This window comes from Leptopilina boulardi, unplaced genomic scaffold (genome assembly GCF_019393585.1).
Source record: "Leptopilina boulardi isolate dan_hultmark-lab unplaced genomic scaffold, ZJU_Lbou_2.1 LbouV2_280, whole genome shotgun sequence".
Taxonomy (NCBI): domain Eukaryota; kingdom Metazoa; phylum Arthropoda; class Insecta; order Hymenoptera; family Figitidae; genus Leptopilina; species Leptopilina boulardi.
The window spans coordinates 743,530-759,026 of NW_026137841.1; the positions used below are offsets into that span (position 1 = coordinate 743,530).

The 15,497-nt window shown below is 27.2% G+C and overlaps 1 protein-coding gene across 1 annotated transcript; it reads left to right on the plus strand.

Moving 5' to 3' along the window:
- Nucleotides 1-358: 358 nt before the first annotated feature.
- Nucleotides 359-15,193, plus strand: LOC127282098 (exosome complex component RRP46). The gene is made up of 5 exons (XM_051306181.1): nt 359-557; nt 2,940-3,053; nt 5,936-6,057; nt 9,065-9,208; nt 14,705-15,193. The coding sequence occupies exons 1-5, from the start codon at nt 470-472 to the stop codon at nt 14,885-14,887; spliced, it is 651 nt and encodes a 216-aa protein (XP_051162138.1). The 5' UTR covers nt 359-469; the 3' UTR covers nt 14,888-15,193.
- The last annotated feature ends 304 nt before the right edge of the window (nt 15,194-15,497 follow it).

The window sequence follows — 15,497 nt, forward strand, 5'->3', positions numbered from 1 at the left end:
TATTTAAAACCTAAAAAATAATAAAATTAAATAATGATAAAGATTTTTATATTTAAAAAATGTTTATATCTATCATATAAAATAAGTAATATTAATATAAAATTGAATATTTAAAAAATGTGAGATAGAAAATATGTTGAAATAAATAAATTAAGAGTTCACCTAGTACCGGTTGAGTGAACTACTATAAACGGGTACCTGTTAATAATTGCAGTTGTATCGTTATCTACTGTATAATTTAATTATCTGCCAAACAAATCATTTTCTACTTTACCGATTAAAGATTTGACTAAACGTTTTAGATACTGGCTGATAGGAGCGCTGGATTCACACTGCTTCGTTGAGGCCATTTGCTTGAATGTGTTTGTGTCCCTGACTGTATAAACACATTCTTGTATGTGCAGTTGTACCTGGTTGTACCCAAGCTAACCTGAACTTTGATACGATTTTGATCATTGTTAACGAGAAAATGACAGCAGCTGAGTATTGTTTGCGTCCTATGAAGTGCGAATTGAATGTTCTATCAGCTCCCGATGGATCTTCAATGTTTGTTCAAGGTAATATAACAATTATGATAACTATAAATTAAGTTCTTCATGAAAATTATAATTAGTATATATATATATATATATTGTGAACGCAAATTGACAAGCACTTGGGTCAAACATTTTTGGTTTGTTAGCACTACTCTAGCATTAAGTTAAATAATCTTTAAAAATTCAAATCTTGGAATGACTTTCAATTCTTCAAAGTTTACTTTAAATATGATGAGCAAATACTATTGTCGAAATAAATGTATTATAGTACACACTCCAAATATGTTGCGTGATTTCGATAAAAGATACAGAAAAATTTAAACTACTATGGCATTTCCAACTTGAAATTTCATGCGAAATCGATCACAAAATTGTAGCATAATTTAAGGTTACAGTGATTTCGACCCTATCACGGTAAGTTGGCTTGCATCAAGAAGTATTGAAATATTTCATTGTTTCATCATATTGGCTTGATATCCCTCTGAATTCCATTTTCGTCTACACAATTATAATTCTCGAGGCAACATAAATTTTCTATCAAATAAAATTTTTTTCTGTTCACAATGATGTCCTTTGTCCAGTTTTGTTTTATAAAAAAATTATATTGAAATAATAACACTTTTATTCCATTTAGTGCAATAATTTTCGTTTTTTTTAATGACATATTTATAGCATATACAGGGTGTTCAAAAAGTATGGAAACTTGTAAATAACTCAAAAAGTACGCATTTTCGTGATATATTTCTTTTTTCACTGTTGAATTTCGGATTCCATTTTTTGGGTTGAAAAATGTACATCTTTTTGTTTGGAATAACTTTTGTGTTAAATATTTTGCACGAAAGTTCGTACTTTTCGAGAAATTTTCAAGTTTCCATACTTTTTGAACACCTTGTATAGTACCGAACTTTGCAAACCACAAAAATGATATTTTTATTTTGGTTAAAATCAGTTTCCTTTTTAGAAAATTATTATATTGTGTAATTTCTATATAAAATTTTGCTTACAGTTTATTTATGTCACAACTTTACAGGCTTGGGGAAGAAAATAATTATTTTGCAATGATGGAATTCATTTCAAAATAAAAATTTTGTTATTTCTCAACTTTTGTTAGTGTCCTTCAATAATTATAACAAAATTTCTATTTATTTTTTAATCGAGGTTATATTTTAGTTTCAACTGTTATATATAAGGTTGTAAGTTTCATGAAACTTTTTATTTCTCAAAGTTTCATAAAATTTTCAATGCTTTATGAAATGTTTTAATTTACACTGCGTATATATCTAACCATTAACATTCAATCAAATATTCTCTATCAAATAGAACATTCATAACATATAAAACAAAATTTCAATTCTTTTTTTTATTTCACTGTGAAAACCATAAAAAAGTGCCACAATTCAAAATATTTTTCGTTCTTTGGATAAAATATGCAAAATTAAAAATTATTTCAAACAATAGTTCATTTTTTAATTATAATTTAATTTTAATCTTGCAAGGAGTAACAAAGGGACTCTGTTAAAAATGGTTAAATTTTAGTTAATTTTCAATTATTATAGAAGATTTGTAGAGGACTTTGTAAGGTCGAATAACATGTAGTTCAATTACCATCTCATTTCTAAACTATAATAAAGGCCTAAAAAAAGTTTATCTATAAATAAATATACATATATATCAAGAAAATCGGTGGTATTTATAAAAGAATTCTAAATTTCAAAAATTGTTAGAAAATTTTCCATAAAAATTGACAGATGTAAACATTTTTAAAAATTAGATTTTAAGCAATTAAAATCAATTAAAAGACATATTTGATTCAAATAGTGAAATTATTGCTTCGAATATAATAATTTTTTATTCAAGTATCTATCATTTTTTATCCAAATTTAATTTAATTTTACTCAAGTAAAAATACGAAAAAACATTGAGTATTTGCATGATTATGACTACTGTTTGACATGTCATAATTTCAATATTATAATACGAGCATCAATTTTATAAAAACCTAAAAGTTGTAAGGATAAAACTTACTGACAAGTATTTTTATATTTCTTTTTGTTTAAAATATTTAGAAATGGATTTTGTACAAACTATTATTATATCCATGACCTAGCATAAAATTATTTTTTAATATTGTTTTCATACATATTATTAAAACTGCATCGATAATTTACAAAATAGACATAGATTCTTACCGCATCCAAGTGTTTTAATATTTAAATAAAGTACAAAACTTTCACTCCCTTTCAGTCAACAAATTTTTCCAGAAAATTCCAAAATATTTGCCTGATAAATTATTAATCAACTAATAAAAAACTTATAGATATATTAAACAATAATTTTTTAAGGTGGAAATTTTATGTGAAATCCACTATAGATGTGATAAGAGTACTTTAAATTTTTTTTTAGGTGATACTACTATAATATCAGCAGTTTATGGCCCAGTGGAAGCAAAAGTACAGAAAATGTTGTATGATAAAGCTCATGTTGAAGTAACATACAATGCAGCACAAGGACCACCAAGTAAGTTTAAATTTACAAATTATTGTTATTTAAAGGATCAATCTACTTTTTTAAGGGGTTAGTACCACATCTTTTTAAAAAAAAATCGATTTTCTAAAAACTGCAGATTCTTGTAATAGATATATGTAGAAATGCTATGGAAACTAATATTCCTGTAGTGTACTAAATGAAAAAAAAATTGATCGGATCGGGCTGTAACTTGCACATATATTTTACAAAGAAATAAAGTTATTGCAATTCTGAAGCTACCAATTGAAAGCTGATGTAATTCCGCATCCAACGAGCCCTATATGAACTATTTTGGATCAGAGGATTTTTATAAACAATTGCAATGTTAGTCAATTGTTTATTGACAATCCACTAATACAAAATACTTCAATTATAGGGCTCGTTGGATGCGGAATAACGCCAGCTTTCAATTGGTAGCTTCAGAATTGCAGTAATTTTATTTATCTGTAAAATATTTAATTTTTTATTACCTAACATTAATTAATTAATTAATATCTCGAAAATGACAAAAAAGGACATCTCAATATTTTTTGTAGTGAAAATACACATTTTTAACTTTCAAAAAAATTAAAAAAAACCGATCCTAAAAAAAGTCAAAATAATTTTTGATTTTCAAAAAAAATGGTCAAATTTTGAATTTTTTGCATCATTCGAAAGAGCAGGAAAAAATTTTTCGAAAACATATAGGTCAAATTTTTTTCATCTTTCTATTTAAAAGTTATATCTTCAATAACACAGGTCTACAAAATAAGACTTTGTTTTTAGTTGTCCGAGTGGTTTCCAATGTATTTTTGTGTGCTGAACACGATCCCGAGTTTTTCTTACACTTTAAGACCCATATACGGAAGATTAAAAAAAGATTTGAAATTTAAAAATAACTGGGGGTTAACACCCCAAGAACTGTGTTTTTAAGGTAATTGTTTTCAGTATTTTTTCTCCTTAACCAGACGTCTTAAAGACTTCTATATAGGCTTAAATTTAAGTTTAAAACGTACATTTTAAGTCCCATATGCGAATAATAAAAAAAATTTTTAAAATTTTAAAAAAATGGAGGTAATGACCCAAAAATAATCTTTTTGGGTGACTTAAACCTAATTTTTTAAATCTTGCACATAAGAGTCTTAAAATGTAAGATATAAACTTTAATTCAACCCTATATAGAAGTCTCTATCACGTCAGGTTAAGGAGAAAAAAATACTGAAAACCCTCAAAAACATGGTTTTTGGAGACTTTACTCAAAATTGTAACGTGATACGCAATTTTGGAATAACAATATTTTATTATAACAATAAGTTGGTTTTTTAATCATTGTCTTTAAGGGACTCCAATTCCCCCACCTTCCCCTAATTTTCACGCAAAGATACAATAATACACCAAATAATGAACTGTCTGGGTTGCATATTGTGTGTGCTAGAAGGATTAAACGTTTTTTTCGAAATTTTTTATTTTTTCTTGACAACTCTATGTAAATTGATCCGAATTAAGTTCGCTATATTTTGCTTGTAAATTTCACGTAAAAATACCAAATTTGAGCTTTTTATGTCAAAAGATGTGGCCACTAGGGAGGGGGTACATAGTCATTTTTAGGCATTTTTCGTAAAAATTCGTGGTTTTTCCTTGACAACTCTATGATAATCAACTCCAATCAGGTTCGCTATATTTTCCCTGTAAGCTACACGCAAAAATACATATGTATACCTAATGTATATAATATATTCTTACGCGTAAGGGGGTATTTTATTGAAAAAGGACATGTTTTCATAAATTCGCTTTCGCTTTTTTTTTATTAATATTTAACCATTTTTTTAAACAATTTAAGTTTGAAAAAACAATGTCAAAAATGAAAAAATATCAAAACTTTAATTTTTGATAACCTGAATTGGAGATCCCCCACAGCACCGAAAATTTCCTGAAAATTTCCTAAAGATTTATTTGCAAACTTCGGAAACTTTAATTGCAAAGTTTAGAGAAAATTGTATAAAGATTTAAATGTCCAAAATGAGTAAATGTTTGGCGTAAAACTTGACGGAAGATTTAAATTAAATTTTCCAGAAATTTTCGACGCGAAAATTGAGTGAAGATTTAAATTAAAGTTTCGTGAAATGTTTGGCGTAAAAGTTGACTAAAAATTTAAATTAAATATTTATTAAAAATTTATACCGAAAGTTGAGTGAAAATGTAATTTAAATATTCAGTCAATTTTTGTGACGAACATTTCCTAAAAATTTAATTTAAATTTTTAGTCAACTTTTATGCCAAACATTTCACGAAACTTTAATTTAAATCTTCACTCAATTTTCGCGTCGAAAATTTCTGGAAAATTTAATTTAAATCTTCCGTCAAGTTTTACGCCAAACATTTACTCATTTTGGACATTTAAATCTTTATACAATTTTCTCTAAACTTTGCAATTAAAGTTTCCGAAGTTTGCAAATAAATCTTTAGGAAATTTTCGGTGCTGTGGGGGATATTGTGTGTCCGCCAATCACAAGTAGAGGTATTTTTAGGCGGCCATGACAGCAACAAAATCCATAATAAATAAGGAATAAAAAATTTTTTTCAATAGTTTAAAACCTCTTTTTTCAGGTATAAAAAGTTTGAAGTAAATAAAATATTTTTTGTAATTAAAAAAAATGTTTAAGAAAAGTCACTAACCCCTTAAATAGAAGACATTTTTTATAGTTGGTCTAAAATTATTTTTTAATGGAAATTATTTTTTACTTAAAAATTTGTAGTTTTGGTTTTTGTCACTTTTAAGATATTTCGCTTTATTACAGGTTTCGTTTGACAAACTTATTTTGGTATTGAGAAAGTTTATTTTTCAAGAGATTATATGATAACGCAATTTTTCATAAAAAATTTTTTATTTTCAGGTGTGAATGGTAGAGTCACTGAGAAGTATATTAAGGACAGTTGTGAATCTGCCATTATGACAACTTTACATCCTGGGGCTTCAATTTCAATAAATGTGCAAGAACTTCAGGATTCTGGAGGGGTAATTGAAACTTTTTAATTCTTTTCAAAAATGTAAAATATGTATCCCTAGGACATCCGTAGGATATTCCGAATAGCCAGATGCCGTTAGGGAATAAGATAAACATCGGGTCGCGTCCTTTTTTGAAAATTTTGACGGTCATCTACTTTAATTTTTTCTGTCTACACATGTAATGAAAGAAAAAAATTATCGAATATGTTTGATAGTTTTTTTAATACTCTTTTCATTGGTTTTGGTTTGCATTGGTCTTTCATTGGTTTGCTATTTTCACTACAATCGATACTTTTAATTTTAAAATAAATTATTCCAAACTCTTCAGATATATATATGAAGAGTTTATTTCATTTAAAAATTGAATTCTGCTTTATCGTTATCTTAATTTTTTCCTAAAAGTAAAAAATTCATATCCATTTTTAAAAGAGATGTTAGTTTAAATTAATCTTCTATCGGTTGGCACAAAAGTTTATTTAAATAAAAATGGTAAGAATTATTTTGATTCTTTACAGATAAAATTTCGATAACAATTTCTTATTCAGCCTTAAAATTTAACATTTTAAAACTTACTATGTAATATGACGGACTGAGATTTTGTATAATTGAACGTAAATTACAACATGGGATGTTTTGTAAAAGTCCCAAAAAACCTTTTTCAGATAATATTTGAAATCCTCCATACGAAAGAAATTAAGAGGAAGCTCTCATTGCAGGGTGTTCAAAAAATCTATTTTTTAAATTCCATCTTTTGAAAGCTATATATGTGTAGAATATGTAAGTGAATTGATTTTGCGATCCGAAAAGTATTTTCGTTTATGCTGCGTCTTGAATTCACCGGTGTCCTGTAAGTGATAAGAATTCGTTGAATTCAATCATTTTTTTTTTGTAAATTGTCTGTAACATTTGATATGCCATTTTTAATTTTATAAATCTGATATCAGAATCATGGCCAGCGACCTTAAAAACCTATAGATGTTTATGATTTGCGTAAATTAAAATAAAATACCAATATTTAATATAAAAATGTTTCCAAATCTTTCAAAGACGTATTGCACAAAACATAATTTTTCAAATTGGGGTACATCTTAGGGTCTAAACTCTTTAACCAATTAACTTCCCGTTTGCAGCTAATTAAAGACAAAAAAATTAATTAATAAATTAATAAATTTAAAAAAAAATGTTCGCCATTTTGTCATTTTTTAATTTTTTGACTATTTTATAGGTCTTTTTAAAACAACATTTGAAAATTATAATTTAATAATAAAATTAATTTTTTCTAACACACGCACCGAAAGTACACCATTTCTTACCTGTGTAGCGGGAGAAAAGTATGTCTTTTCTGACTAGCGGGAGGGAAAGTTACATTCCCTCCCGGTGACGTCACTAAACGGGAGGGAAAGTTACATTCCCTCCCGGTAACGTCACTGAGCGGGAGGAAAAGTAACTTTACCTCCCGGTGATGTTATTATTAGGTATTAAATATTAATCAAAGTATGAGCAATAGTGAATCTCAAACATCTGGTAAACCACCAGTAGTAACTATACTGCTACCAGTAACAACCATACCATCATCAATAGTATCCACACTACCACGTTTATACTTTCGGTATACGTGTGTTAGAAAAAATAGTATGTGCAACTCGGGAGGAAAATGATTTCCACTCGTGTTTTACAGTTCTCGTCTTCGCTCGCAAATCTTCGCCTTCGGCTCATACTATTGCCACAGGCTTTGTAGAATAGAATACCTACATTAGAGTTCTAGCGGAACGTAGTGCGGCTCCTGTCACTCACTACGTACTACATGCGCCATGCGCGCTGTAAAAAATGTTTAAATAAACCAATTGTCGAATGTGTGCCATTATTTTTCTCGACGGAATATTATTCAGAAGGGTTTTAAGTATATGAATCTATTTTTTTCATTTTGAAATTCGATTGTTTTCATGGTTTTTTACTATTTGTTTATAAATAAACAATTTTTTTTTGCAATAAAAATCAATATTTTTGCACCAAAAAAAATATCAATAAAACTATGGTTCAAGACAAGAAGAATGCCGTTTAGATCACTAAAATTGATCAATAAATTTCTTTGAAATTAATTTTTTTTAAAAAAAGGGTCAAAAATATTAAATTGTTAATAACAAAAAATTTTTTTTTGCAAAATCGTTTTAGGGGGTGATTGTGCATATAAAATACTATAAGAAAAATAATATTTCAACAAAAAAAATTTTTTTTCAGGTTTAGGTGGCACGTTTCAGAAATTCTTACTGAAAATTTTGTCATTGTTTATTCTAAATTCAAAATTGCAATTTGCAGAGTGTACGAACTTTTACTCTTCTTAAAAAACTCGTTCTTTAGATTTACCATAGCGGCCAACATTGAAAAATGTTTTTAAAATAAAATATATTTTTTAAAAGTTCACAGATGTATCTTTATTTATATAAAAATAGATCGATTAATCACAACTGTTCTCCGCAAAAAATTTTAAAATTTTGGGTTGTTTTTCGTCGCCGCAATGAAAGCCTCCCCTTAACTCTTAAACTATACACTTCAAAATCTTACTTAGATACACACATGGGTGATTTATATCCGAAGATACTTTGAAAGCTTATATCTTGCTACGAAATTGATAAAATTCAGTCAATTTTTTTAAACCATAGGAAGTTTTCTCAGAAACATAAAAAAACAATTTTATTTAAATAAAAAAATTTTTTCTGTTCTTGTAGTATTTACTTTATGCGATATTTAATAGGTTATCCGAAGGACTTATTACCACGCGTTTTAAGGTAGCTCGAATTTTAAATAATACGGGTGATTTGTACCCAGTATGTACTTTAACGGTTAATATTCTATATTTTTTAATATACCTAAATATTTAAAACATAAATAATACAGAAATTTCCTTCTTATACGATTCAATTTATTTATTTCTAAACTAAATTTAAATTTATAATTTTTGAGATTTTTAAAAATGTAGGTAACTTTATGTTAATTGAGAATATTCTTTCCTTTACAGATTTTAGCCTGTGCTTTAAATGCATCTTGTCTTGCTTTACTTAATGCCAGTGTATCTATGAAATACACTGTTGCTGCTGTGCACTGCATGATTGATAAAAACACTGATCAGATAATTATGGATCCTGATAATACACAACTTCAGGTAAATAAATTATATTATTTTTAAATTAATTACGATCTTGTTAAAAACTACTTAATAATTTAGTTAAACCTTAGAAATACTTCTAAAAATTTTTTGCATTAGTGGAAATTCAATATAAAGCACAGTGAGCTTGAATAAAATTTTAATCAAAATTTCAGTACCGTCAAGTGGGGTAACTTCGGACAGGGAGGCTAATATTTCGGACAATAAAATTTTTCTTTCAATAACTTAATATCACTTTAAAATTAGAAAAACATGTAGTCAGAGAGTTGTTAAATTGGAAGCTTTAATAAAAATATTCGGTAAAATATTCCATCAACAAATTATAAGTGTCCGGAATTAGCCTCCCTGTCCGAAGTTACCCCACTTGACGGTAACTATAAATGTCTTTATGGATTTTATATCTACATGGTTTCAAATTTATTTTACAACAAAAGTTAAATAATTGTCGGAGGGCTTTTTGAGAAAAATCATTTTTATTATTTTTACAAAAAAGTCTACTTTGTGTATTTTTGTTTATTTTGACAAATCTATCAAAAAATAAACCCATTAACTCCCAAATACACGGAATCTTGAGTGAAACTTTAATGCATGATAATTATAAAAAAAATCTTTTCTTTTTTCCGACAAGGCCAAATACAGTTAAATCTGGATAAGTGACAATCCAAGGGACTGATCATTTTTATCGCTTATAGAGGTTTTTCAGTAATAGAGGTTTTCAGTTATGAAAGTCGAAAAGGAGCCTTTATCAGTTATAAAGGTTTACGCACTTATAGAGGTTTCTGGCGTATTTCTTTCACTTGTGGAGGTTTTTTTAATTTACAAGAAAGACGGAATTTAATTAATTTATTTATTTATTTATTGAAAGAAAATGTTATCATAAAGTGACTCGATAATTTATATAAATCTTAATTAATTTGTTGAAAAAAGTTAAAAGATTTTCACTTATAGAGGTTCGAGAGACATTTGTTTCACTTATAGAGGTCTAGCCGAGTAAAAGTCATTTTTTACTAAAACTTTAGTAAAAAAAATGTTAAACTACTAAATCAAATAGTAATATTTTACTAAAAATTAGTAAAACTTCTTACTAATGTGAATTAGTAGCCCACTTTTCACTAATTAAAATTTAGAGGGAAAGGATTTTCAGTTATAGAGTTTCAAGAAGCGATTCTTTCACTAAATAGAGTTCAACAACTTTTCACGTCAGTTACAGTAAAATGAAATTGCAATAAATACCAAATTTTTCAATAAACGTATAATAAATGCTAAAATCACAACCTAAATCTTTTTTATAGTGTATTTCAAAAGTGTATTAAATAACAGAAGGAATGAGCAAACAACAAAATTTATACAACGTGTTTATGATCACGGCGCCGTGTGTCATATGGTTGAGCCACCCACCGATTTTACAATATTATGATACGTTCTTTCATCGAAAGTTCATTTTTGTATTTAAAAAGAGCCAAAAATGCCATTTCCATTTGAAAAATTTAGGTGTTAATAAAATTTGAATTTTTCGAAACGCAAGAAGTCTTTGGTCCAAAGGACTTATTTTATTTCAATTTTAGATTTTTTTCATCATTTTCAACACAATTCTAGTTTTTTTTTTTTTTTTTGTTATTTACTGATAAATTTTTTTCTTATAACATTGATTTTGTACCGTAGTCGAACCGTAAAGTCCTGATTCGCGACCGTTACGACAAATTTTTTTTTTGAAATGTTTCAAAAGGTTTTATACTTTTGGTTCAATCATTTTCTGATGTTTAGAAGAAACGTGACCCAACTGTAATGAATCTCTCCTCTTTAACTGTGCTCTAGCAAAAAATGGAATGATTTTTTTTATAAAATAAAATAAATTGAAGTTCGAATTAAAATTTTGTGCATTTTGGCTCTTAATGGGTTAATCTTTTGATAAATTTTTCAAAATAAACAAAAATACGCAAACAAGGTTTTTTGTAAAATTAATAAAAGTGGTTTTTCTCAAAAAGCCCTCCACCGATCATTTTAATTATTTTTGTAAAATAAATCTAAAAACATGTAGATTTAAATCTACAATTTAAATCCACAAAACATTTTCAGTTACTGAACTTTTCATTTAAATTTGATTCAAGCTCGTCGTGAAAGAACAAAGAAATTTATCCCTACGAAAGTTCCGGATTTATATTCGATTAGTTTTGCTAAATATTATTTCGAGGCATTCCAAAATTGGTTTCTAGACCAAACTGTTTCAATCTTAATAATAATTCTTCTGTAATTTTACAGAAAAAGCGTTTAGAATCAACGTTTCATTCCTCGGCTAAATTAAAATTTTTTTTAATCTTGTCATAACAGAAAATTAAAAGGCATTAAAATAAGCTGCAACGCTTATTTTAATACCTTACAATTTTCTGTGATTTATTCCAAACAAAATTTAAAAGGATTTAAATTAAGCTTCGGAATGAAACGTTACGATTAGGAAAAAATGTTCTTTCGAGATAGGTACATAAAAGTTTAGAATCAGATAGTAATTGATTGACTCGGAAATACCTTGAAATAATATATATTAACGTTGGTAAATATTTTATAAGACCTACACGGAGAGAAGGGCGTAGTATAGATAATAATATACTAAAACTCTTCTCTCCGTGTATTATAGATATTTTGATATTAAATACTTCAATTATATTAAGGGGTTACATGGGTCTAGAAGGAAAAAAATCGTATACATTTTTATAATTTTTTTTTTCATTTAATAAATAAATTATTTTATTCGATCACTTGAACACCTTAAAGTACACTATCGAAAGAACAATTTGTAAACATTTTTTTTAAGAAATATTAAAAATTTAGCCCATGTCATGGAAAATCTTTTTCAAAAAAGTACTTTTGCAGTGGTCACGATTTCTCAAAAACTAATGGACAGATTTTGCTCAAATTTAGCACACTTCTTCTAGATAGTGCTGACTAGTGATTGAATGAAGGGTTTTAAAAAATATTGAAATTTGAAATTTTGGCAGTGTTTTTTGTCAATTCTTACGAATTTGTTAACCATTTAGACCATGTAAAATTAAGTGTAATCAACGGAAAAAAGAATCCTTTGTTCAATCACTAGTCAGCACTATCTAGAAGAAGTGCGCCAAATTTGAGAAAGATCTGTCCATCAGTTTTTGAGAAATCGTGACCACTGCAAAATTACTTTTTTTGGGAAAGATTTTAAACAACCAGTGGCCATGAGCTCAATTTTTAATATTTCTTAACAAAAATTTTATAAATTGTTCTTTCGATAGTGTAGTTTATGGTGTTCAAGTGACCCTAATAAAATAATTTATTTATTATATGAAAAAAAATTATAAAAATGTATACGATTTTTTGCCTTCTAGACCCATGTAACCCCTTAAGTAAAAACAGGTGTGACTATAAGGGGAAAAATTAATAAAAACTGAATGGTATAAATTAAAGTTTTAAGAATTTCTAAAACAAATGAAACTCGATCTCTTAAATAGCTCAATATTATTTGTCTAGAGTATCTCACCGGCAATGAGAAAATGCAGTGTTTTACTCCGACCACCCTGATGAAAATTCCTGTGAAGGAACAGACACAGGATCCTATTTCGAGTTCCTTCGTAAGTTCCCTCGTAAGTGGTTTACCACATAGAATTCTTTTGTAAAAAATCCTGTAAGGAACTTGTGTGTGAACTATCATGGTTTCCAACATGTTGAAAATAATTACAACAGGGGATCTCACGATTTTTCCTGTGTAAGATCAAATACAAGTTCTTTTATAAACAAGTTTTAATGTAAGATCCTACGTTGTATCCGATGAACGATCTTGCGTGTTACTTCACGGGATCCTTTTTAAGGAATGTTATATAAAAGTTTTCCTTTACGGTACCATTAAAGTGTTCCTAAATAGGTTCCTGCATGGTAACCTTAATAAGATTATTTACAAATTTGTACGTACCTTTTTGTTGCTAAATAATGAGTGTTCCTACATGGTATCCTTTGAAGTTTCTTTCACAAGTTCGTACGTACCTTGCTCTTGGTAAGTAGCATGTGTTCCTACGTAGAAACTTTTAAACCATGATAGTTCACACACAAGTTCCTTACAGGATCCTTTACAAAAGAATTTTGTGTGGTAAACCACATATGAACATACGAGGGACCTTATGAAGGAACTCGAAATAGGATCCTGTGTGTGTTCCTTCACAGGAATTTTCAACAGGGCATTCGAGTGAGAGATTAATTTTTCAAGAAATTCTAAAAAAAAATCCCAATAATTATGCCAGTAATTATTTTTCATAAGAGATGACTTGTAACTTACAATTTAGTAAATATGAAGATCAAATTCTCTTACATTTCTTTCCGTGTAAACATTTTGCAAGGTTTTAATTGTATAGGTGTTAGGAGGATTTAAATTTAAATTAAATTAATTACATATGAATATTTTTGAGTATACGCTATTTAAAACAAAATAATAGAACAAAAACTTCTACTTTAAAGAAGAATATCCTTGTCTAGAGAAGATAGATAAATAAATAGGATCTCAAAAAAAGAAATTTTTTATAAGGGTTGCTTTTATTTTTTCCACTCTGTTTATTACACAAGTATCAGTATATGGGGAAAAATTACTGATTTGAATTATAGAGTTTTACAATTTCAACTTTATTGAGAGTTTATTTTTTTCAATCTTTTAATTTACATACATTTCAAAATCGATTTTTTTTTCATTTTTACACTGTCTCAATTCTCATGTATAATTTGACTATGCGTTAATGTTATTATATTCACATATGTCACATTATCGTTATGACGATAGTTATTGTTTCTTACATTGACATTTGTGTTTTTTTTTATAAAATGTACACATTGTAAATATTATTTTCCACAACCTTCAAAATAATTTACTTGGCTCGTTCTCAAAATATTTCGAGTTAACTTTCTATTTCTCAAATATCTTATACTGAGAATTCACATTGGCTATGATAAGCCAAAAAATCTTATAATAAAATTTAGTTTATTTTTAAAAAACATTAAACGAAATATATGTTTCATATTATTTATCATTATGTTTTTAATTAAGTTTTGTTTATCAGGCTTATATATTTTTACATATAATATCTATAATACATTAAAGTAGATATCTATTTTTATCGTCTTTCAAGATAATGCAGTCAATTACCAACAAAGCATACATTGAACCCAGTGTCGGTAAAAACTGATGTATCACTATTCTGAAAGATACTTTCTATAGGAGTCTACTTTACCAACTGCCTGTAAATAATTTTCATGAAACCATAATTTTCTCATGTTTTAAGAGATAATGCCATAGATGTCTAGATTTTTATCAACTTGAACAATTTCAAAATTATGAATCTGAAGTATTTAATTTATTTTAAACGTAATGAGCACAAAAAATGTATTAATCTAGAACTTTATTTAAAATAACATATGTTGCTATTATAAAATGTAATTTTGTAAGAAAACTAATTTACAATCAAAACTTTTTATTATTTTCAGAATGCACGAGCTTCTTTCACTTATGCTTTTGACAGCGTTAGAAAGGACGTTATCTGTTGTCATACATCAGGTACCTTTGTAGAGAAGGATATGATTGCAACTAAACAATGTTGTAAAACTGCAAGTCAACATGTTTTCGATTTATATCGAGAAATTGTAAAAAAGTATGCAAACATTATTTAAATGGAGTTTGAGCTTCAACTCTATAAAAAGTTATGCATTCTTATTATTCTGGCTTTTAAAATAAACTTCATAACATTTCAATTAAAATTGTAGTATTTTAGAGAATAAGAAAATTTTTTGTTTTTTTTTATTTGGACAAAAAATATGTTAATCACAAACGTTTTACCATTAAGACAATCTTACCATGTGAGTAAATGGTTTTATATGTTGTAATATTATGATATCCCACTAAAATAATTCAAGAATTTCTTTTGTAAATTCAATTAATAAATTATTTGAATCTGAAATATATAATAGTAATGAAAATTTACGAGTTTCAAAAAAATTTATTTATCCTTTGAATAATAGAGGTAAAAAAGAATGTGAAAGAGAATTCTAGAGATGAGAAGTAGATGGTGAACTCTACTTGTCCGTAAGCTACTGCCCTCTCGTGTTGCATATCTGAATTATGAACATTAATTATTATAACTTTTAAAATTTACTTAATTTCATTTGTCTTACAATGATAATTAATAAATAATTATGAAAAATATCTCGCATTCAAACATTTTTATGAATATTCAAAAAGTTTTTAGTATTTACTCATACTCTTATGTGTGTTTTTAAAAAA